Source organism: Microcaecilia unicolor, chromosome 1 (assembly GCF_901765095.1).
Source record: "Microcaecilia unicolor chromosome 1, aMicUni1.1, whole genome shotgun sequence".
Lineage (NCBI taxonomy): Eukaryota > Metazoa > Chordata > Amphibia > Gymnophiona > Siphonopidae > Microcaecilia > Microcaecilia unicolor.
The window spans coordinates 123,378,065-123,401,058 of record NC_044031.1 but is presented as its reverse complement, the minus strand read 5'-3'; the positions used below and the strand labels follow the sequence as shown (position 1 = coordinate 123,401,058).

The 22,994-nt window shown below is 45.4% G+C and overlaps 1 protein-coding gene across 7 annotated transcripts in view; it reads right to left on the bottom strand.

Annotated features, from left to right (window-relative positions):
- Window positions 1–1,051: 1,051 nt before the first annotated feature.
- The window catches only part of LOC115468269 (S-acyl fatty acid synthase thioesterase, medium chain-like), a 43,403-nt gene continuing 21,460 nt past the window's right edge, over window positions 1,052–22,994 (bottom strand). For all 7 annotated transcript variants that reach the window (XM_030199857.1, XM_030199905.1, XM_030199848.1 and 4 more), the window contains 3 exons: window positions 19,748–19,917; window positions 13,094–13,176; window positions 1,052–2,033 (listed from right to left, as the gene is read on the bottom strand). In XM_030199857.1, the coding sequence (XP_030055717.1) occupies window positions 1,891–2,033; window positions 13,094–13,176; window positions 19,748–19,917 (396 nt within the window). In that variant the 3' untranslated portion in view covers window positions 1,052–1,890. The remainder of the gene's footprint in view (window positions 2,034–13,093; window positions 13,177–19,747; window positions 19,918–22,994) is intronic.

Genomic DNA, 22,994 nt, shown 5'->3' with positions numbered 1-22,994 from the left:
TTGGGCGCCATTTACTGAATCTAGTCCTAAGTGTACAGTTACCCATGAAAGTGCTGGTATTTTGTACATTTACATGCGTAAGTGGTGCATAAAAGCAGGCGCCCTTGCCCTTCGTATGGATAATGCTGCTGAAAATTTACTCCGACTGCCTCGGCACTATCTGCAGAGCAAGGGTACAATGCTTACTCTAAGGATAGCAGTGCCCCTATCCTTAACAGCTTTTATGCCGTCCTAACTTAATTGCACATCTACATAAAAGCAGCTGAATATCACTGCTATCCATTTAGGGTGGCACTTGGCACTGTCCAAAGAGGTTTGATAGCAGCATGATGTTGCAAGACTGAAGCCGGTCTCCACCCAAGGAGGTTTTAATTCTCCCCAATGCAGCAGCTGCCACCATCTTGGTACACCCAAAACAATTAAATTGATAGGGTGACAAGATCCGCCTACTGGCTTCAGTCCACATAATGGGCCAGATAGGCTCATGCCGTCTCCTGTTATCAAGCCTCCTTGGCGCTGTCTATGCATATTCAGCACCGCCGTGTGTATGGATAGCGGAACTAAATATACGTGAACTATTTAAATGCAGAGCTAACATTTTAAACAATCACTGACTGCAGGGCTTAAATGCTGACCTGGTTATTTTTTTTTTATTGTATACCTAGAGAAAAGTTGCTCCGTTCCTTGAGAAAATAGCTTTCAAATGGAGTTAGCTGAGTAACCAACTAGTTACCTGGATAGACTGCTCTGGCTGAAAATTGTCCCCATCAAAGCAGCTATAAATGGAAAGGAACTTTTTCAGTGCCTTTAACTGGGACATAACTACATTTTGGATTTTCAAAAAGATATGTATTTTCTCTTCCTTTTGCCACCCCAGAAAAATACTTTAGTATGCTTGTATTTCATAGACTAATTTTCAAAGGTAAACTATCTAGCTAGTTTCCTTCATAAAATTCACTGAAGTGCCTGCTTAGTTTGCAACAGTGCGAGTTACTAAAAATTCACCCTTAAACTTCTATTAACTATTAACCATTAACACTGCTGAGGCACGTTTTGGACAATACATGTTGCTTTATTTTTATGACATTCAGATCTAACCATCAAAACGAAGACAGAGATATAAAGAGAAGCAAAGACCAGCTGCATTTTGTTAACAACAATTGTATTTGCATAAAGCACTGCACCTCCGCCCTCCAATAGCAAAAGGAAGCAAGTGGCAAAACTCATATTTTGAGAAAACCAGGAAAACATATTTTGAACTGCAGTAATTAGTTTATGCTGCCGGACACTCTACAACACTTAGTTCAAGCACAGGATTACATGCAAGTATAGTACTTGCTTCCCCAAAGTCAGACACTCCATTAACCCAATTTCAATTAAAATGTCACTTGCTTCCTTTTGCCACTGGGGGCAAACCTGGCCCAAGATTTGTTTGCAGAATAGGTACAGCATTTGAAGTGAAATAAGCGCAGACATTTTCTAAACAGAGTAACTGTGTCTTCTTCCTGTTACTGGATTAGATGTGTATACTTCTCTCTGTGTAAAAAATATAATTACTGTTTCAGTTGAACTGTTTAATATTGAAGTGCTTGATTCTTTCTTAGTACACACAAAAAATACCAATCTTCTGAGGCTTCCACTCTGCTTGGGCCCTACCTTGAGTTAGTGAAGCACTAGTACTGTGGAAGTGAAGACTGTGTCCCTGAGAGGAGGCCAGGCAATGGCTCCATGTCCCGTTGGCCAATCTAAGGTAGTGCAGGATCACTGGAGCAAGCTTTTGTCAGAGGGGGAGTTAATGGAGAGCAGTGTAGTTAAAATAGTAGGGAACCCAGACCTCCTATGTCTGTTAACTGGAGAAGCACTGTATTTGCATGAAAAATGGAAATCCTCTCAGAGGTAGTTCATTCCTGCAGTTTCTAAGTGCTTTGCAATATGGTCCATTATGATCTTTTCATTTGCAGGTTCTTTAAGATAAAAATGTCCTCCTGGAAACATGTGAATGTTGAAATCTCCGCTTGTTAGCTCCTTCCAGGCTAAAATGTGTAAAGAAAAACAACAACAACACACTCTTAATGACTTGATAGCTTAAGACATGGGAAACCATGTAGAAGCCTGGCTTTGGAAGTATTCCAGTAGAGATTACTTGAAGAACATTCTGGCAGTTGGTGATCACGCCATTGTAGAATAACCCCCCCCCCACACACACACACACACACACTCCTTCCCTTGTGCACAGCCTAATGTTCCAGGCACAGGGCATGTTCCCTAATGAGAAAAGTAGTCATCCTATAATACCTTTTTCTCTCACAGAATTTATTACTAGGGAGAACATTAAGCTTCTGCTTATTCTTCCCATTTAATCTTCCATGTTGATTCTAGCCCGACCTAAAATTATTCACTGCTGCTGGGAAAGGAGAAATCTTATATCTCAATTATATCATGTCATTTCTATGGCCAACTATTCATTATCATTAATGTTTTATATTTTTTTTCATTTTAATTGCTCATACTATGATGTACATGTGTTTTTGTAAATTGCAATGGCATTTCATGGATGTGCAATTAAGAAAATGTCAATAAATTATCAATTAAGAAATTTTAACAAAGTGAAGAAAACACTATAATATGGGTTTGTGTAGAGGAGTGTGAGTGTACATGTGGGGGGTTGTGTTGAGTGTGAGAAAAGGGTGTTAAATATGGAGGGATGGGTATAGATGAGGCATTCAATTGTCATGGAGGTCTATGGAGTGGGGACAGTTAATGCATGGTTGCAAGGGGGTTATGAATGTAAACAGCATGTGGGGTGGGTGGTTGGGTATTACATACATCATACATTGGGAAGGAGGATGTATGTGGTGAAGGTAAGGAAGTGGGCGAGTGTGCATGATGGGTAGGAAGTGTGTGGCAAGGATATTGGGGGGGGGGCGTTGGTTGTATAGGTATATCTTTAGGGTGTTGGTACATGGAGAGTAATTTTATAACAGGGCACCTAGTAAAAGCACTATGTCAGGTGACTATATTTCTTTATAAAATAAAAGCAGTCCACAGCGCCTGCATCAGGGGTGAATATTACATTAATAATGAGTCAAATAATAATGTATCCACCTTTTGGAATATACAACTTGACAGAGAAAAAGAGCCCTTAAATTATATTGCATATTGCTACAAACTGGGAAAGCTGTTTTTCAGTTTTATTGCTGTGGATGCCGAAAACACCTTGGGCTGCTTTTACAATTGGTTTTGAAGTCTAGATATATATACTTGGAACCATAATGACACCTAGATCTTTTTCCTGGGGGAAGTGAATCCTAGTGTGGAACCTTGCATCACAAAGCTACTGGAACCCAAATTATAGCTACGTGATATAAGGTTCCAAATTAAGAGTCACTGCCCAGGAAAAGGATCTAGGTGTTATCGTTGATGACACATTGAAACTAGGGTTATTCATTGATTAAAAAGATTAATCGTGATTAAATTTTTAATAGCGTGGTTAATCACATAAAGGCCCCCCCCCCCCACATTTCCTCCTGTACAGTGCAATATATAGACAGCAGATGTAAAATCTCAAAATTACATCAGAGATGCCAAGATACCCAGTTCCAAGCTGCAGACTTTGGACCAGTCCTGGTTTGGAACTTAGATTCCAAAGCAGTGTGGGATTTGTAGTGCCTGATCCTGCCCACTGAAATCAGTGCTGCAAGTTCCACAATGAACCAGGATGGGGTGGTTAGAAAGCCAGGATTGGCCCAAAATCTCCAGCCTGGAACTGGGTATCTTGGCATTTCTGTGACATATTTCAATTAATAAACTTAACTACAAATAAAATAATTTCTCTCACCCTTTGTATCTTGTTCACTGTCTCTGGTTCTGCTTTCCTGTGCTCTGAACTCTGTTTCCTGGACCTACTGTCTAGTCAATATTCCTTTTTCCCCCCTCTTCCTTCACTTCCTGCCCTATACCACACCTTTCACATTCAACTTTCTTCCATTTTTCTTCTTTCAGCTTAAATCTATCTAGTTTCCATCTCTTCCCTTCCCTCCATTGACACCATCTCCTCCAATCTCTTTTCTCTCCCCTTCCCTTTCTCTCCACGGGCACTCCCTGGGCACCATGTCCTCCTGTTTTCCTTCCCTCCCCACCATGGGCACAATGTCCTCCCCGGGCACCATCTCCTCTCCTCCCCTCCATGGGCACCATCTCATCCTTTCTCTCTTCCCTTTCCTTCCCCTCCTCTTCATGGATACCATCTTCTCCCGCCTGGAAACAGGAAGTTCTGTCAGAGGAGGCGGGATGCTAGAGAGAGAGAGAGAGAGAGAGAGAGAGAGGAGAGAGAGAGAGAGAGACTTTGGGTGTCGGAGACACAGCCAGCCTTCAGTGTTAAACACAACATCAGAGGCGGCAAGTAAAGCAGCATTAGTGAGAGAACTCAAGTCACCTTCTTAAATGGGCCACTTCTTCTGGGCCCCAACGCTATTGCCCAGAGCCTCTAATGAATTTGCCCCAGCCCGGAAGTATTGCTCGTACCACCATGGTCACTTCTGGATCACGAGTGCACGCAGCTCTGCTTCCCTCACACCATAGGGTATTGCCTTTTGCCACAGCAGCAGGGCTGTCCCAGCAGCCAGTCCATGCAGTTCAGGTGAGCAAGGCTGGATGGTTGTGAGTGGGTGAAAGAGAGCTGCCCTTTAATGTGCGTTAAAATTTAACGTGTTAATCGTGTTATTAACACATTAACCCCAATGTTTACTAAAGCTTAACTCGAGAAATCTGCAGCGAGGCCCATTTTATTCCTATGGGCCCTGCTGCAGATAACTCGAGCTAAGCTTTAGTAAATAACCCCCTAAATGTATAGCCCTAGTTTAAACCCTCTGCTCAGTGTGCAGTGGCGGCTAAGAAAGCAAATAGAATATTAGGAATTATTAGGAAAGGAATAGAAAACAAAACTGAGAACGTTATAATGCCTTTGTATCACTCCACGGTGCGATCGTACCTCAAATACTGTGTGCAATTCAGGTCATCACATCTCAAAACAGATATAGCGGAATTAGAAAAGCTACAGAGAAGGGCAATGAAAATGATAAAGGGGACAAGACAACTTCCCTATAAGGAAAGCCTAAGCATCTAAGGCTCTTCAGCTTGGAGAAAACATGGCTGAGGGGAGATATGATAGAGATCTATATAATAGTGAGTGGAGTGGAACGCGTAGACATGAATCACTTGTTTACTCTTTCCAAAAATATTAGGACTAGAGGGCATGCAATGAAGCTACTAAGTAGTAAATTTAAAACAAATCGGAGAAAATATTTCTTCATTCAGTGTGTAATTAAACTCTGGAACTCGTTGCCACAGAATGTGGTAAAAGCAGGTAGCTTAGCAGGGTTTAAAAAACGTTTGGATAATTTCCTAAAAGAAATGTCCATAAGCTATTATTAAGATGGATGGGAAAATCCACTGCTTATTTCTAGAATAAACAGTATAAAATCTGTTTCACTTTTTTGGGATCTAGGCTTGATGGACCTTTGGTCTGTCCCTGTATGACAACACTTATTGACTTTTTGAGCTGCCACACTGCTCCTTTTGTTTTCTTTGTGTTACTCCATGCCAAACTGTGAGGGGGAAGAGGAAGTTTTAGAAACAGCACTGGTCAACAATTTTTTTTATTAAAATAATAATACTCCACTGCAAACACTGTGTTCAATTACATATACTCCATAAAAATGAAAACAAGGAAGGAAAAGCCTCAGATTTCTGACGGGTGTCTTTACATTTTTTTCCCATTCCAGCATTCATCATTGGCATAAAAACCTTCCAACCTTCCTCCTTTTATTCTATCTTTATTTTTATTTAACAGTTTTCAGAAACTTTCATATCTTAAAGTTCTACTTAACTTATCGGCTTAGCCTTAAGATATCCCCGATGTTGGCCACCGTTTCACAGTTAACCAACTGCTGCACTAGGCAGGTAAGACCTTTCCCAGGCACAAACAATGCTCCTGAAGTTCTTTATTCTGACACACCCAGCCAGTCAGATTTTTATGATATCCACAATGAATATGCATAAGATAAATTTGCTTGCACTGCCTCCGTTGTTTGCAAATCTATCTCATGCATGTTCATTACAGGTATCATGAAAACACACTGGCTGGGTGTGTCTCGAGGACTGGGTTGAGAACCGATGCTTTGGGAGTTAAACTGTCATCATACTTTAAGACAATTAAGACACCTTTGAAGACTTACTTATTTATTGGGCTTTACTAACTGCCTTCCTGAAGAGATTCACCTGGCAGGTACAGCTTAAGATACTTATTTCTCCCAGGCTTTTCCACATGCTATTTATCTCTGCTCCTTATTCCCGATTTCAGCTATGAAAGTATGGGAAAATTAGGTTCTTACCACAATAATTTTCTTTCCTTTAGTCATAGCTGATGAAGCCATTACGTATGGGTTGTGTCCATCAACCAGCAGGGGGAGATAGAGAGCACTCAACTTTTCACAGTGCCTCATGGCCAGCAAGCTCCACTGCCTCTTCAGTATTTGAAGCTTCCAAAGCAGTATGGCAAACCGCAATGGGAATAACATGAACTTTCCTCACAGTGAACGATGGCCCCATAACAAGGGCATGAACTAAAAAAAGGAGGGAATGAACTCATCCTCCTGGAGGGAATAAAGTCATCCTCCACTTTGTATAAACGGAGGGAATACTTGCATCCTCCTGGAGGGAATAAACTCATCCTCCCAGAACATGAACTGGAGGGAATGAACTCATCCTCCTATAACTGTAACAAGAATCCTGAAGACTGTTTTCCGACTCCCCAAGGAAGGAATATAACTTCAGAAAACAAGAACAGCACCTGAAATCAGAATCACTGCAATACAGACAATCATACAGGGAGGGCTTCATCTGCTATGACTAAAGGAAAGAAAATTATCGTGGTAAGAACTTAATTTTCCCTTCCTTGTCATCAAGCAGATGAAGCCATTACGTATGGGATGTAACAAAGCAATCCCTAAATAGGGTGGGAACAAGCCAAACCACGTGCTAGCACTTGTGCTCCAAAACGCGCATCCTTCCTGGCAGCCACATCCAGCCTGTAATGTCTGGCGAAAGAGAGCTTAGAAGCCCATGTTGCAGCACTGCAAATCTCATGAAGAGATAGTGCTCCAGTTTCCGCCCACGAAGAGGAAATCGCTCTTGTGGAATGTGCCTTAAAGGCTTCAGGCGGAGCCCAGCCAGACAGCAGATATGCTGAAAAGATAGCTTCTTTGAGCCAAAGGGCAATAGTGGCTTTAGACGCTGAAAATCCTCTGCGAGGACCTGCAAACAGCACAAAAAGATGATCAGAGGCCCTGAAAGAATTTGTAATTCACAGATACTGCAACAGAGTCCTGCGCATATCCAAAAGGTGCAACTGCCCAAATGAATCTGGAAACTCCTCCTCAACAAAGGAGGGAAGAAAAACAGGCTGGTTTAGGTGAAATGCTGAAACCACCTTAGGCATGAAGGAAGGCACTGCCCGAACCGTGACTACTACTGACTCTGAGAATTGCAGAAAAGGGTCTCTACAGGACAGCGCCTGGAGCTCTGACACCCATCTCGCCAAGGTAATGGCCACTAAAAAGACGCCCTTCAGTGTCAAATCTTTCTCTGAAGCGCACCGAAGCGGTTCAAAGGGAGCCCCCTGAAGGGTCTTCAAAACTAACCCCAGGTTCCAAGCTGGACAAGGTGCCCCCACGGGAGGTCGGAGCCAAAGCACCCCTCTAAGAAACCGTGCCACATCTGGATGCGCAGCTAAGGACACGCCTTCAACCTTGCCACGCAGGGAGGCCAATGCTGCCACTTGCACCCGCAAGGAATTATAGGCCAAGCCTTTGGGTACACCATCCTGCAAAAAGTCCAGAATCGGCGAGACAGGAGCCCGCAACGGAGAAAGCGCTCTTGAAACACACCAGACTTCAAACTGGCGCCAAATCCTGGCATAAGCCACGGAAGTGGAGCGCTTACGGGCCTGCAGGAGAGTGGAAATTACCGTATTTGAGTAGCCTTTGTCTCTCAATTGCGCCCTCTCAATCGCCATGCCATAAGACCAAAGCGGCAGGCGTCCTCCATGGCCACCGGACCCTGGGACAACAGGTGTGGAACCAGAGGTAACGGAAAGGGAGCCTCCAACAGCATCTGTCGGAGGTCCGCATACCAAAGCCTCCTGGGCCAATCCAGGGCGATAAGCACCACTTCTCCTGGATGCAGCCGAATCCGCAGGAGCACTCGCCCTATCAAGGGCCACGGAGGGAAGACATACAGCAAGCCCAGGGGTCAGGGTTGAGCCAAGGCATCCAACCCGGCAGAGCGAGGATCCCTCCATCTGCTTAAGAAGCATGGGACTTTGGCATTGGAACTGGTCGCCATAAGATCCATCACTGGCTTGCCCCAGTTGGCACATATCTAAAGGAATACATCGTCTGCTAGTTCCCACTCCGCTGGATTGATCTGATGCCTGCTTAGATAGTCGTCTTGCATGTTGCTATGACCTGCAATGTGAGCTGCTGATAGGGCCTGTAGATGCAGCTCGGCCCAGTGGCAAATTTGTTCGGCCTGTGCGGCTACAGCTCTGCACTGAGTGCCGCCTTGTCGATTTATGTAGGCCACTGCTGTCGTGTTGTCCGACATCACTCGGACAGCCAATCCTTCCGGGGTCACTTGAAAGGCCAGAAGAGCCAGAAACACCGCTTTCAACTCCAGGCGGTTGATAGACCACTCCGACTCGTCGGGTGTCCACAGACCCTGGGCATGCTTCCCCTGGCAATGTGCGCCCCAGCCCTTCAGGTTGGCATTTGTCACCACTAGGCACCAATCGGGGAGCGCCAGCGGCATTCCCCGCCGCAACATGCTGTCCGAGAGCCACCACTCCATACTGAGGCGGGCCACAGGGAGCCAAGAAAGTCTGCACTGATAATCCTGAGATACTGGAGACCATCGTTGAAGTAGAGAATACTGTAGAGGTCTCAGGTGCGCTCTCGCCCATGGCACCACGTCCAAGGTGGCCGTCATCGATCCCAACAGCTGGACCATGTCCCAAGCTCACGGGCGGGGCACCCTCAGGAGCAGACGGACCTGATTCTGAAGCTTGCACCGCCTTTGCTCGGAAAGAAACACATAGTCCGAGGCTGTGTGGAACCTGGCCCCCAAATATTCTACAGATTGCGAGGGGGTCAGGTAACTTTTGGCCATATTGACGACCCAGCCCAGAGATTGAAGGACTGAAACCACTCTGGCTGTAGTTAGATGACTCTCTTTTTCTGAGTCTGCTCTGATGAGCCAGTCATCTAGGTACGGGTGAACCCGGATACCCTCTCTCCTGAGAAAGGCAGCTACTACCACCATTACCTTGGAGAAGGTTCGGGGAGCTGTGGCGAGGCCAAAAGGCAAGGCCCGAAACTGGAAATGTTTTCCCAACACCGCAAACCGCAGAAACTTCTGGTGCGGGGGCCAAATTGGTATGTGCAAGTAAGCTTCTTTCAGGTCCAAAGACGTGAGAAACTCTCCTGGCTGTACCGCCGCAATGACGGAGTGCAGGGTTTCCATGTGAAAATGCCGCACTTTTAAGGACTTGTTTAGCTCTTTTAAGTCCAGGATCGGGCGAAAAGACCTGCCTTTTTTCGTGGCACCACAAAGTAAATGGAGTAGCGGCCTAGACCTTGTTCGGCGGGAGGCACCGGGGTCACAGCCCCTATCTGGCACAGACTGAGCAAAGTCTCCTTTACCGCCACCCGTTTGGCGGCAGAACCGCATCGGGACTCCACAAACACGTCTCTCACTGGGGCATCGAATTCTATTCAGTATCCGTCTCTGATCAGGTTCAAGACCCACTGATCTGCGGAGATTTTGGCCCACTCCTCGAAAAAGAGGGAAAGTCTTCCTCCGATGACAGGAAACGAGGAGGGGGCCGGCGCACCATCATTGAGAGGGTCGCCCCTGAACTCCAGGCCTTGAACCGGCAGCTGCGGAACGTTTGTCCGAGCGAAAGGAGTTTCTCTGCTGAAAGCGGGCATGAGAAGTGAACCCAGCAGAACGCCCCGGGCGGTACCTTCTAGCTTCACGGAAGCGAGGTCTGTAAGAGGAGCGGACCGCCTGACCCTTAGAGGAAGGCTTCGGCCTATCTTCGGGCAAGCGCTGAGGTTTGGAATCCCCCAGGCCTTTAACAATGTTTTCCAGCTCCTCACCAAACAGGAGAAGGCTTTGAAAGGGCAACTTCACCAACCTTTGCTTAGAGGCCATGTCCGCCGCCCAATGTCGTAGCCAAAGAGTGCGGCGAGCCGCCACTGCTACAGCCATTTGTTTAGCCGAAGCTCTGACCATATCATAAAGGGCGTCAGCCAAAAAGGACAAGGCCGACTCCATCCGCGGAGCCACTTCAGATAAGGTCTCCGCTCCATCACCGGGCTGTTACACTGCCTGCTGTAACCAAGCCAGGCAGGCTCTAGCAGCATAACAACTGCATGCAGACGTCCGAACAGTGAGACCTGCCAACTCAAAGGACCGCTTCAGAGCTGAATCAAGCCTGCGGTCTTGAATATCCTTCAGGGCAACACCTCCTTCAACAGGGAGGGTAGTTCTCTTTGTCACAGCCTTGACCAGGGCATCCACTTTAGGCATTGCAAAACGAGCCAAATGTTCCTCACTCAGAGGGTATAATTGCCCCATAGTCCTGGCAACCTTCAAAGGTCCCTGGGGGTCAGCCCATTGAGCCAAAATAAGCTCTTGGATGGAGTCATGCAAAGGAAAGGCTCGAGCAGGTTTTCTGGTACTAGACATCCTTGGATTAACAGAGGAGGCTGTGCCACTCCCAGGATCTTCAATCGAGAGGGCTTGTAAGGCATCTGAAATAAGCGCTGGCAGCTCCTCGCGGTGGAAAATCCTCACCGCAGACGGATCATCAATTCTGTGGCAATTCTGCACCCGACTCTGGCTCCTCAGAACAAGAAGTTCTGCCAGACCCTCAGAATCCTCATAGCCCGACCACGGGGGAGGAAAGGGGGGTGCACTACACTCAGAAGGGGAATTAGCCCTTCTGCGTTTATGAGGAGGATAAGAAACAGGCAAAGCCAACTCCAAAAGGCCAGGATCCACTGGAGGGGCAGGCAGAGGGTCTGAAGATCCCTGTGGAAGAGCTCTTTTAAGCATGTATGCCTTATGCAGCATTAAAACAAAATCAGGGGAGAAAACCGCTCCCTGACCGCCCGGATCCTGCCCAGGGCTATCAGCTCTATAATTAGCCTCACTCAGAGGACCCCCCCTCCCGGATTCAGGGCTCTCCGTCGCAATGGAGGCCGCGCCATGTGGAAAATCCAAAATGGCGTCCGCTGCCATGCTCAGGCCGGCTCTACCGTCTGTACAGTACGATTTACAGAGCCCCGCTGCTGATTTGTGCTTGCCACATTTAGAACAGCGCTTTACAGTCTCTGCAGCCATCGTCGAAAACGGCGGTAAAAATCCAAAATGGCGGTTCACGCCAAAAACATCCCGATCTTGGGCCCACCCCGGAGGAGTCAGAAAACACTCTTACCTCACTGGACCGAGTATCACAGCTCCGGTCCTGCAGAAGAATCTCAAGAAAAACCTCTTTTCCAAGATTGCTGCGCTAAAGCGCGACGCGACTTTAATTATTTATTTTTATTTTTTTAACGCTGTGAGGAAAGCAGAGGCAAAAAGAGGTAAATAAAAATCACTCCGGAGGCTCAGATAAGTGGGAAAGGCAGGGAAAGGCGAACCAATGTGCCTGCATCCACTGAGTGGGAAAGGACAGGGAAAAGCAAGCTAATATGTCCACATCCACGGGGGCATGGGTAAGGCAGGGAAAGGGCTGACCTATGTGCCTTCAAAGTGAAGTTGCTATAGCCTCTAACACCCCGGCTAACAACTGGCAAGCCAGGAGCTACCCCCAGGCAGATTTTTGATGGAACTCGAAGAAGCTGCAGCCACCCTGCTTGGGGAGATAGAGAATACTGGAGAGGCAGTGGAGCTAGCTGGCCATGAGGCACTGTGAAAAGTTGAGTGCTCTCTATCTCCCCCTGCTGGTTGATGGACACAACCCATACCTAATGGCTTCATCTGCATGATGACAAGGAAGTATAAATCTCTTTTATATCCCTTTGTGTTCTCTGTTTGTATTGCATTTATGATACTGTAATTAGCTCATTTTGTTTTAGTCAATTTGTTTACATTCTGGCTTGTATTTGTTTTGTTTTCACCATTATTCTTCAGAGTTACTTTTTGTAAACTGCTCTGATGTTATTTGTCTAAGCAGTATATCAAATAAACTGATTCAGTTACCTTACATAAGAACATAAGTATTGTCATACTGGGACAGACCAAAGGTCCATCAAGCCCAGCATCCTGTTTCCAATTGTGGCCAATCCAGTTCACAAATACCTGGCAAGATCCCAAAAAAGTACAAAACATTTTATGTTGCTTATCCTAGAAAGCCGTCCAAACCTTTTTTAAACTCTGCTAAACTAATCACATTTACCACATTCTCTGGCAATGAATTCTAGAGTTTAATTACATGTTGAGTGAAGAAAAACTTTCTCAGATTAGTTCCAAATTTATTACTTCGTAGCTTCATCGCATACCTCCTAGTCCTAGTATTTTTGGAAAGTGTAAACAGACGCTTCACGTCTACTCGTTCCACACCACTCACTATTTTATAGATCTGTATCATATCTCCCCTCAGCCATCTTTTCTCCAAGCTGAAGAGCCCTAGCCACTTCAGCCTTTCCTCACAGGGAAGTCGTCCCATCCCCTTTATCATTTTGTCACCCTTCTCTGCACCTTTTCTAATTCCACTATATCTTTTTTGAGATGCGGCGATCAAAATTGAACACAATAGATGAGGTGCGGTTGTACCATGGAGCGATACAAAGGCATTATAACGTCCTCATTTTTGTTTTCCATTCCTTTCCTAATAATACCTAACATTCTATTTGCTTTCTTAGCCGCCGCAGCACACTGAGAAAAAGGATTCAACATATCATCAACGACGACTCCTAGATCTCTTTCTTGCTTAGTGACTCCTACCGTGGAACCTTGCATGACGTACCTTCCAAGTCATGTGGCACATCTTCCGTCCCATCAAAGCAGGTAATATCACAAGACAGAACACTACCAGAAGGTTTCTCATAGCTGTAAATGAAAAACAAATCATTTAATCAGATTGTCCTTAAGAAAAGCCTCCAACTCCATAAGGTTACTCAGAGATAACAAGCCAAATTGCAGACGTTAACCTCATAGGATTTCAGCAGTACCAGTTGTTCATGCGGTGCCAGCATTCTAGCTGAATTCAAATTGTGTTATGCATTCGCTGGCAGCCACTGAATGTATAAGAAGTATCAAGCTGAAAATACATCTAATACCTCAATACTATCCAACGAGGAGGGGTGGAGTGAGGGTGGTGCCACAAAATTATCCAGCTAACAGCCATTTTCAGCCATCTGGATAAATGATACAATTAGTTATAGCAGCAGGAGTGACCACACAAGCAGGACAATCCTCTAACAGGGTACCTAGATATAGCCCGATGATCAAAGGTAAATGCGGGCACTAGAGGCCACTAGCGTCGGACTAGCACCTGCATTTACTTACACACCCATGATCATCGAGCAAATAGCGCCCGTGGCGCAGAGCTCATTTAAATTAGATTTAAATGAGGTCTGTAGTATTCCACCCCTATGATCAGAGAACAGTGCTCTAATCATAGGGATGGAAAAATGCCTTAACCTTATGCCAGCTTAGAGTTGGTGTTAGGATTAAGGCTCTGTTCCCGCCGCCCCCCCCATTAGAGAATCAGGCAACCCAGGCTGTCACTGTCAGCCCGGAATGCCACCATGTCCTGGGGGTCCATTTGACTCCTGGAATCTCTGCCATCGCTTCAGTGGTGGCGTGGAGGGGCATAATCGAAAGGGGCACCCAAGTTTTCCTGAGGACATCCTTGCAGGACGTCCCCGCAAAGGGGCGGGGAAACCCGTATTATCGAAACAAGATGGGCGGCCATCTTTCATTTCGATAATACGGTCGGGGACGCCCAAATCTCAACATTTAGGTTGACCTTAGAGATGGTCGACCTAAATGTTGAGATGGTCCTCCCCGGTTTTCAGCGATAATGGAAACCAAGGACGCCCATCTCAGAAACGACCAAATCCAAGCCATTTGGTTGTGGGAGGAGCCAGCATTTGTAGTTCACTGGTCCCCCTGACATGCCAAGACACCAACCGGGCACCCTAGGAGGCACTGCAGTGGGCTTCACAAATTGCTCCCAGGTGCAAAGCTCCCTTACCTTGGGTGCTGAGCCCCACAAACCCCAGTCCCCACAACTGTACACCACTACCATGGCCCTTAGGGATGAAGGGGGGGCACCTACATGTGGGTACAGTGGGTTTGTGATGGGTTTGGGAGGGCTCACATTTACCACCACAAGTATAACAGGTAGGAGGGGATGGGCCTGGGTCCGCCTGCCTGAAGTGCACTGCAGTACCCACTAAACTGCTCCAGGGACCTGCATACTGCTGTCAGGGAGCTGGGTATGATATCTGAGGCTGGCATAGAGGCTGGAAAAATTTTTTTTTAGGGTGGGAGGGAGTTAGTGACCACTGGGGGAGTAAGGGGAGGTCATCCCCGATTCCCTCCGGTGGTCATCTGGTCATTTAGGGCACATTTTTGTGGCTTGGTCGTAAAAAAAAAAGGACCAGGTAAAGTCGTCCAAGTGTTCGTCAGGGACACCCTTCTTTATTCCATTATCGGCCGAGGACGCCTATGTGTTAAGCACGCCCCAGTCCCGTCTTCGCTATGCTTCCGACACACCCCCTGAACTTTAGTCGTCCAAAGCAGTTGAGAACGCCCAAAATCGGCTTTCAATTATGCCGATTTGGGCGACCCTGGGAGAAGGGCGCCTATCTCCCGATTTGTGTCAAAAGATGGGTGCCCTTCTCTTTCAAAAATAAGCCTGTTAGTGCCCCCCCTAGACAGCGATACAGGGACTAGGACCTCCAGTCCCACCAACCCCCCCCAACACAAGGGCACGGGGGGGGGGGGGGGCTGGAGATCCAGCCCCTCTAACCCCCCATGCCTCCAAAATAATCCCTGGTGGCCCAAGTGGCTGCCAAACCAACGCCCCATCTGCCCTGGTGGTCTAGCTGCTAACCCCCGCCCCCCCAGGTACCTCTATTTTGGAGGAAGGAGTAGCACTCCCTCCTCTTCCAGCACCACCTTCAAAATAGTAGCGCCCTGCCCAGTGCATCCTTTGATATGCTAGGCGGGGCTTCCCTACCATATAAGGGAGTTTCTCTGGAGAGCACGTGTAACATGCCTCCATTCCTTTATAAAATAGTAACATAACCGGGTATCAACACACTTCACATTTAGGCACAATCACTTCTGCTAGCCATAGAACTGGGGTAAGTATAAGTCCCTAAGTGCAACAAAAATCCACATAACTTACAACAATATGCTGTCAGAAACGTGCATATGTGGGAGCCTCGCCTATGTCCTGCTCATACTCCACTCCTGTGTACACCCCCTCGCAAACACGCACTATATAAGTTAAGCAGGTATTAGCAGAACAGCATTTGGCAGCCTGCTAGCATTTATACATGAAATCTAAGCAGCTAGGTTGTAGAATTTGGCTCCTGTTTACGCTGACCTGATCACTACTGCCATGATGGAAAACTGACCCCTTTGCATAAAAAGGCAATTCTAGAAGCTGGTGCCTAGATTTAGGTGTCAACAGTGTACCTAGTTTATAGAGTGGTAGCACTTACACAATTGATTAGTGCCAATAATTGATAATGACACACATTAACTGCAAGCACTAGTCTATGAACAGTGCATGTAAAACACTTAGGGGTCCCTTTTACTAAGGTGCACTAATGGATTTAGCACACGCTAATGAATTAGTTTGCATTAAGTGCCATGCTGCCCACAGGTACACAGTGGGCACCGAGGCATTTAGCACACACTAAATCCGTTCCACCTTAGTAAAAGGACCCCTCCACATTCTATTCGCTGTGTTTCATGCTGCACTTTGGCATGCCCATTTATGTCTACCACTGACATGGCGTAAGTGGGCGTGCCTACAGTTAAGTGCGCCAATGCTAACTTCCACTGGTATTCTATAACAGTATCCTAACGCCTAAAATGAGGTGCCAAGTTACAGAATTATTCCTATAGCTTTTTGCGTGTTTACATGTTTTTACTGAAGTCACAAGACATTTCATATACGATCTGAACCCTAACATTAACTTGTTTAGCACAAAAGGTACCACCATATTGTGTACCAACGTTTTAGTAAGAGCAGCTAACATACATAAATATTTTGGATTCCTTAGACATATTCTTTCTTCATTTTTTGTTCAATCCCAGTTTCATTGGCCTCTCTCTATTTATAGTGCTCTTAACTAAAGGTCTGTGACTCCCACTGCATTCAGTCTTCATTTCCTAACCATATCATGTCCTATGCTGAAAGACAGAGGCGTAGCCAGGTTTTGACATCAAGGGGGAGCAGACTTTTATAAAATAGGCGCCGGTTGGTGTCAGCTAGACAGCAGTGCCTGTGTTGTTTTCAGGTGTAGTGGCTGTGGCTGGTAATGATTAATACAGGCTGTCTCTGTTGCGTCCTGCCTACAAGGAAACAGGAAGTTACATCAGGAGATAGGATGCAGAAGAGATCCTTGGACTGGCCAGAGCAGGCAACCTGTCTTCTTAACTACAAGTAAAAATATTAAAATTGTGACCATCACCTCAGGAACAGCACATACACTTTTTCAGTGCTGGACACTTTGTTTACTTCAGATGGGCTCTACAGGATGTGGAGACCACTAGCCTTGAGCATTTTTGTTTTGTGTGACAAGGGCCACCAAAGGCACCCCTTGCCCCACAGCCTACTTTCAAATAGGGCCAGACACTTTGTGAAATAACACAAAACTCTGCAAAATGACACTCAAAACCTATACTGAAAACTTACAACACCATAATAGCCCTAAATCACCTATGAAAACAGTGCTACAAATATTACGCTGGGCCCTAGAGCAGTGTTTCCCTAGGTGGTCCTGGATTACCCCCTTGCCATTCAGGTTTTCAGGCTATCCACAATGAATCTGCATGTAATGGAGGCAGTTTATGCAAACCAATTTCATGCATATTTATTGTGGATAGCCTGAAAACCTGACTGGCAAGAGGGTACTCTAGGTCCAACTTATGAAACACTGCCCTAGAATACCAAGCTTACCACACCATAACAGCTCTAACCCACCAATGTAAAGACAGTGCTATATATATTACACTGGACTCTAGAGCACCAATATACCTACTGTTGGGAAACTGGAACAAGCTGCACTGTTACACATTCCTACATAGACACTACATGCTAGCAGAATCCTTCATCTCAGTCACACGTAGAACATGGACAGACCCTCATCTTATCTAACAAAGAATAGGGAGCCACACAAAAAAAAAACATACAAAAGTTGAACTAGAGACCTCCTCCACTCTGCCCAAGAAAGCCAGACTCAGTGCAATACTGGTAAAAGGGAAACAGAATGAACTTTCTCCTGTACTTTGCAAAATACAAATAGAAAAAAAGAAAAAAAATGTACATGTTACAAAGCAGGTACATCTCAGTCCTTACAAAGTATTACATAAAAATATATATTTTTTTCTTTTCTACCTTTGTTGTCTGGGAATTTAATTTTCTAATTGGGCTGGTCCCAGTCTTTTTTTTTTCCATGTTCCATGAGTCAGTCTTTACGCTAACTGCTGTTACCACATCCTCTGTCAAAGAGTTCCAGAGCTGGTGTTATAAAGATGGAATATACTGAATTTAAATGGAAGTAAAATTAAATTAAACTCTCCTTTCATTGGGGCATATGGAATCACATCTTAACTTCATCTGTTTTGTATAAGTTTACATTGTAGATACACAAATGGATTATTCCATTTTGAGGCATGTTTCAGGGACAACTGGTTTTATAAGTCAAAATAAAAATAAATATTTTGTTTCATGCAGATTTCATCTGTTTAAACATAACTAAACAGGATATAAGCCACTAATGCAGTCTATTGGTTTTCTTATATTTTGTTCCTGTGATGACATATACTGTGCCAAAAATTAAAACTCTTCTCTCTGTCTAGTCAGTAATAAAAAGGAGCTCATTGCAAATACTATCAACCTTAAAAGGTCGTTTTGTTGCTGTACATGAGGAATTGTGATATTGAATAAATAAGTATACGTCTGTATCCCTAGTCATGTATCCAAAGTTTATATAGTCCTTTCAAGAAAGTCAGTTAATCGTTTAACTTATTAGTGGAACATAACCACAGAGGCATGGTATGGTAGCATTTTCACTATGGTAATACTAGAGCCCAACTAAGGAACAGGTTAGTCTTCACTGAACCAAACTTGCTTTCCTTGTGCCATCACCACAGAATTCAGTTATATCATGGGAGCAAGTACATAGACATGTCTGAACCATTTGACAAAGTTGAGATTAGCATATATACCAACTGGGATTTAAAAGTCTGTCCTTTAGTGATGCCGCTTGTTCAGAAATCATAGCCATAAGTATAGACAGTTATTCAAATATCACATGCACACACCAGAACAGGCATCCATATACACACTGCAAAACAACTTCTACAGAGTACATCCCAAACTTTTTATTTTCTTATTTCCATCTTCCAAAATTCTAGACAGCAGATGTACAGATCAGCAGGACCCAAAGCAGTCAGAAACAACAGTTTATACCTAATTGTTCAACCACCCTTAGGATTCACTCACCTTTGGATTTAAAAAAACAAAACCATGTGCATATAAGGACTAGATAAACAAATTTAAACAAAAGTTTAAAGCAAATGCCCTTAATATGTAATACTTAGTAGCAATAATGAAACAGTGATGAAATAAAAATGCTGCCAATGATTAAAATCAACAACGTGAATAGAGCAGCTCCTCCTAGATTTGCTTGCTTCGAATGTAACGGCCTCACAGAGCGGAGGAAAGGGAGAGACACTATAGAAGCAAAAGGTAAAAGACGGATTCAGCAGTGGCTTGCCTTTCAATGTTTTCAGTTTGACCTCCTTGTTCACGTCGTTGCCTTACCTCCCCAACTCGGCTGCAACAAAAATGAAGCCATGTGCGGGGCCACAGTCCTATGCACGCCACTGGTGCCTTGCCTCTGCCGGTTTCCTTCCTCCGCTCCCTCCTCCCAAACAGGAAGTTACATCTTGGGGGGGGGGGGGGGCGAGAAGGGAAACTGGCAAAAAGGCGGCACAGTAGCGTGCATTGGGCTATCAGTGAACAGCTTCATTTTGTTGTAGCCAAAGTTCCAAGTCAGTCGGGGAGGTAGCGGATTGAGTGACCCAGTCAGTGAGGGGCAGGGAAGGGATGCTTGCAGTTCCTCCAGGCTGCCACAGACTCAAAAGGCAGCGGCTGGGAGGAAAAGATAACACAGCACGAGGCAGCAGGAGCCTTTGGTGCATAGGCGCCATTTTTTTTGAAAGATTGTTTAGGGGAGCGACCGCTCCCCCTGCGTTCCATCTAGCTAAGCCACTTCTGAAAGACCCTAGGAGAGGTTAGAAATCTACTAAAATAAGCATATTAGCCCAGCACCCAATATAATTCTAAGCTTACTAGAAGCAAACATCTGATTAAAATGCTTAGCGTATGAGATGCTTTCTGTTTTTTCAGTGAACTAGAATAACTCACATGAACTTCTCAGCCACACTGAGATCTGCTTTTAGTACTGGAACAAACATTTCCAGATTCTCCCTGTTCTGAAGGATCTCAGCAGGAGTGCCCCCAGCAGTGGTCATCCACTTCAGGAAATCTTCATCGCTTAGTTCGGATTTTTTATGAAGAGAAAAACGAGCCTTTGACTGTAAAATTCAAATGAGGATACATTAGCTGTTTCAAAATAACAGAAGCTGATGGCACCTTACAGACAACTGAATTTATGAGGCTTGAGCAATTAAGGTCATGAATCTTCATCAACAAATACAGAATGTGCAACTCTCAGTATCTGTAATTTTCAACGAGACTGGCTGGTTAGAAGCAGGCTATAAATGCCAGTTTAAAATGTTTAATTTTAAAGAATAAATTTCAGGGATTTTTTTTTCCAAACAGAAGGCCCATTTTTTGTTCTTGGTGAGATGAGAATAATTGGTTAGATTACTGTAACTAAGACTATATTCTTGTTGGCAAATGACTGCTGCAATGCTGCCTGGTTTCAGTGAGGTGCTATAGCCAGATACAAAAAGAGTGGGCAACATTGCCACTGTATTTTTAGGTGGCAGAGTTATGAGGATGTGTGCATATCATGTCCTGGTGTAAGGCCTCTCTCTGATGTGTGGGCATCTAAAGGTTTAAATGCTGTCAAGTTTATAAACACCAACCAGGGCCGCAAAGAGACTGAGCCGGGCCACGCCCCCCCCATCACTACTACTGTCGCCTTCCTCTCCTGCTCCCAGGCCGCCAGCACCACAGTCCCCAGTCTCCACCTGCCTACCCTTAGCTCCGTCGACAGCCCCCTTCTGTCTGCCACCAGGCCCCCTGCATTAAAAAATATAAATCTCTAAAATTGGCAGCGCTGCGCCAGCAAGCAGCGCCTCACCTGTGTGTGAAAGCGGCAGATCGCCTCTCCTCAGGACTTCCCCTCACTGTGCCCCACCCTTGCGGAAATAGGAAGTTACATCAGACAAGGGCGGGACACAGTGAGGGAAGGTCCGAGGTGATCTGCCGCTTTCACACAGATGTGAGGCACTGCGCTGCCAATTAGAGATTTTGTGTTTTAAATGCAAGGGGCCGGTTGGCAGACAGAAGGGGGCTGTTGACGGATTTGAGGGTAGGCAGCTGGAGACTGGGGACTGCGGCGCCGGCGGCCTGGGAGCAGGAGAAGGAGAGAGACCCTGGCGTCGGGCCCCCCTTGGAGGCCTAGGCCTGGGAAATTTTGTTCCCCCTGCCCTCCCCTTTCAGCGGCCCTGACACCAACCTAGGAAATCAAATAGTAAAACTAGATACTGGTGAAGGCAGGATATTACCTCTGCAATTGCAGATCTGCCACAAATGTCATTTTTGAACTTAAGGAAGTCATTTTCTCTCTTTATGCTACCATTCACTTATCATAGGATAATTACTATTTATATTAATATTGTGCCCCTATGTCCACAGGGGAACATTCTGGAGTCCCTGCTCCTAAGCTGTACCCAGTTTTAATGTGATATAACGGAGGTTGGGCTTGTCACTCACAGGGCAGGAGGAGTTTCCTCACTAAATCAGAAAAAAACTATAACATGATCTGAAAGCAAGTGCCCCACAAGGGTCTGGGTGCTGCATCTCATGTAACCAGCTCAGCCACATCATCTAAGATAGCAGCTCACCCACAAGCTGGCTAGCATTGGACACGTACGCTGAACAAAAAGGAGGAGGAGAATATAGACAAAGGGAGGTGTATAAAGAGGAGAAAAAAAACTGAATCCAGCAACAGAGGAACAAGAGTAGCAAGGGAAAGAGGTAACCATCTACTCACCAGTTGGGGAAAGAAAAAGAAGCTGGACACCTGGGCACATCCTTGCTCTGGAGCTTGAGGACTCCATACTGTGGTTTAAAGGGACCCGACACTCATGCTTATCGCTGCTCTGGAGCTTGAGGACTCCATACAGTGGTGGAAAGGGATTCGACACCCAGGTGCATCCCTCACCTCCCAGTCAGATTGTAAGTGAATGCAATTTTATATCTGTACTTTTACATTTGAGCTTGTGGGGAGGAGAGCAAGTCAATCCTCTAAAGCATATGTCCATCCTGGAGGCATACCCCTCACTTCTGTGAAGGAATGAAGGGGAGCTGCGGCCCTTTGTAGTCCAGCACAATATTGATACCCTGTTGGCATATAATTCAATGCCTTTAATCGTAGGACTCAGCTCTGTGGGTGTTTTAGCACCACCAAAATTATGCAAACTCCTTGTCTTGTGTCCAAGGAGAAGTCATTTCCATTGGGTTTAGCACCCCAATAATTCTGAAAATTGGCTCCTATGCCTGTAACATATCTGAAGGTGAAGCTGAAGAGGAGGAAGAAGGTGGTACCCACCCAGGGAACTATCTAGGAGGCCGATGCTGAAAACTAATGCTAATGATAAAAAGTAATTAGCGCCTGTTTGCCGCACGTTATTATGCACTGAATGATCAAAAGGCTTGAGCATGGGTGGTAAAATGTGTACTAAAGATGGCTGCTCATTGCCGAGTTCAGTAAGCATTCTTTCTCAAAGCACAAATGAAAGTTCTGTAATACACAGAAGGAAACGATGGCTCTAATGACGAAAATTTACCGCCAGGTTAGAGGCAGTGCAGAAGGTTTTCAGGAAAAGACTCTCTTGTCAATTTTCTACATTGTACTGCGGCTTTTGTGTTCTTTCACAAGTAGAAGGAAACACGTGTAAGTTTAAGCGCCAATAGTGAGAAACGAGCACGTGTACGAGTCTGAGCAAAATCGAAAGTGGAAGCACACATCAGCAACAGTTTTCTGCGCTTAAACACGAGCCTTTCAAAAACTTACCGCAAACAATTTCTGAAAGGTTCATAATTTGAAAGGGCAGGAGAACAGCGCCTGGGCATGCTCATAAGAGCAGCACTTACTGTGAAACATTTGTGAGTATGTGCCAGGCACAGTCATTCTCTTACTTTTTGTTAGTGCAAATTAAGCGCACATATCATTTGCATACGATTTCATCTGAGCATTGTTTTGCTAAGTTTCTGCACTCCTTTTGCGCCCGGCTTTCAGCACTGGCCCCTAGGAGAGGAGAATAAGAAAGAGGCATGCAAGGAGAACTCTCATCCAAGAACTTTGAACAAGCATTTATATTTTGTCCCTTTCTTTCCTATCCCAAATGTGTATAACTTTCCTTTCTTTCCTAGAACTAGAGGACATGAAATGAAATTGAAGAGGGGCAGACTCAAAAAA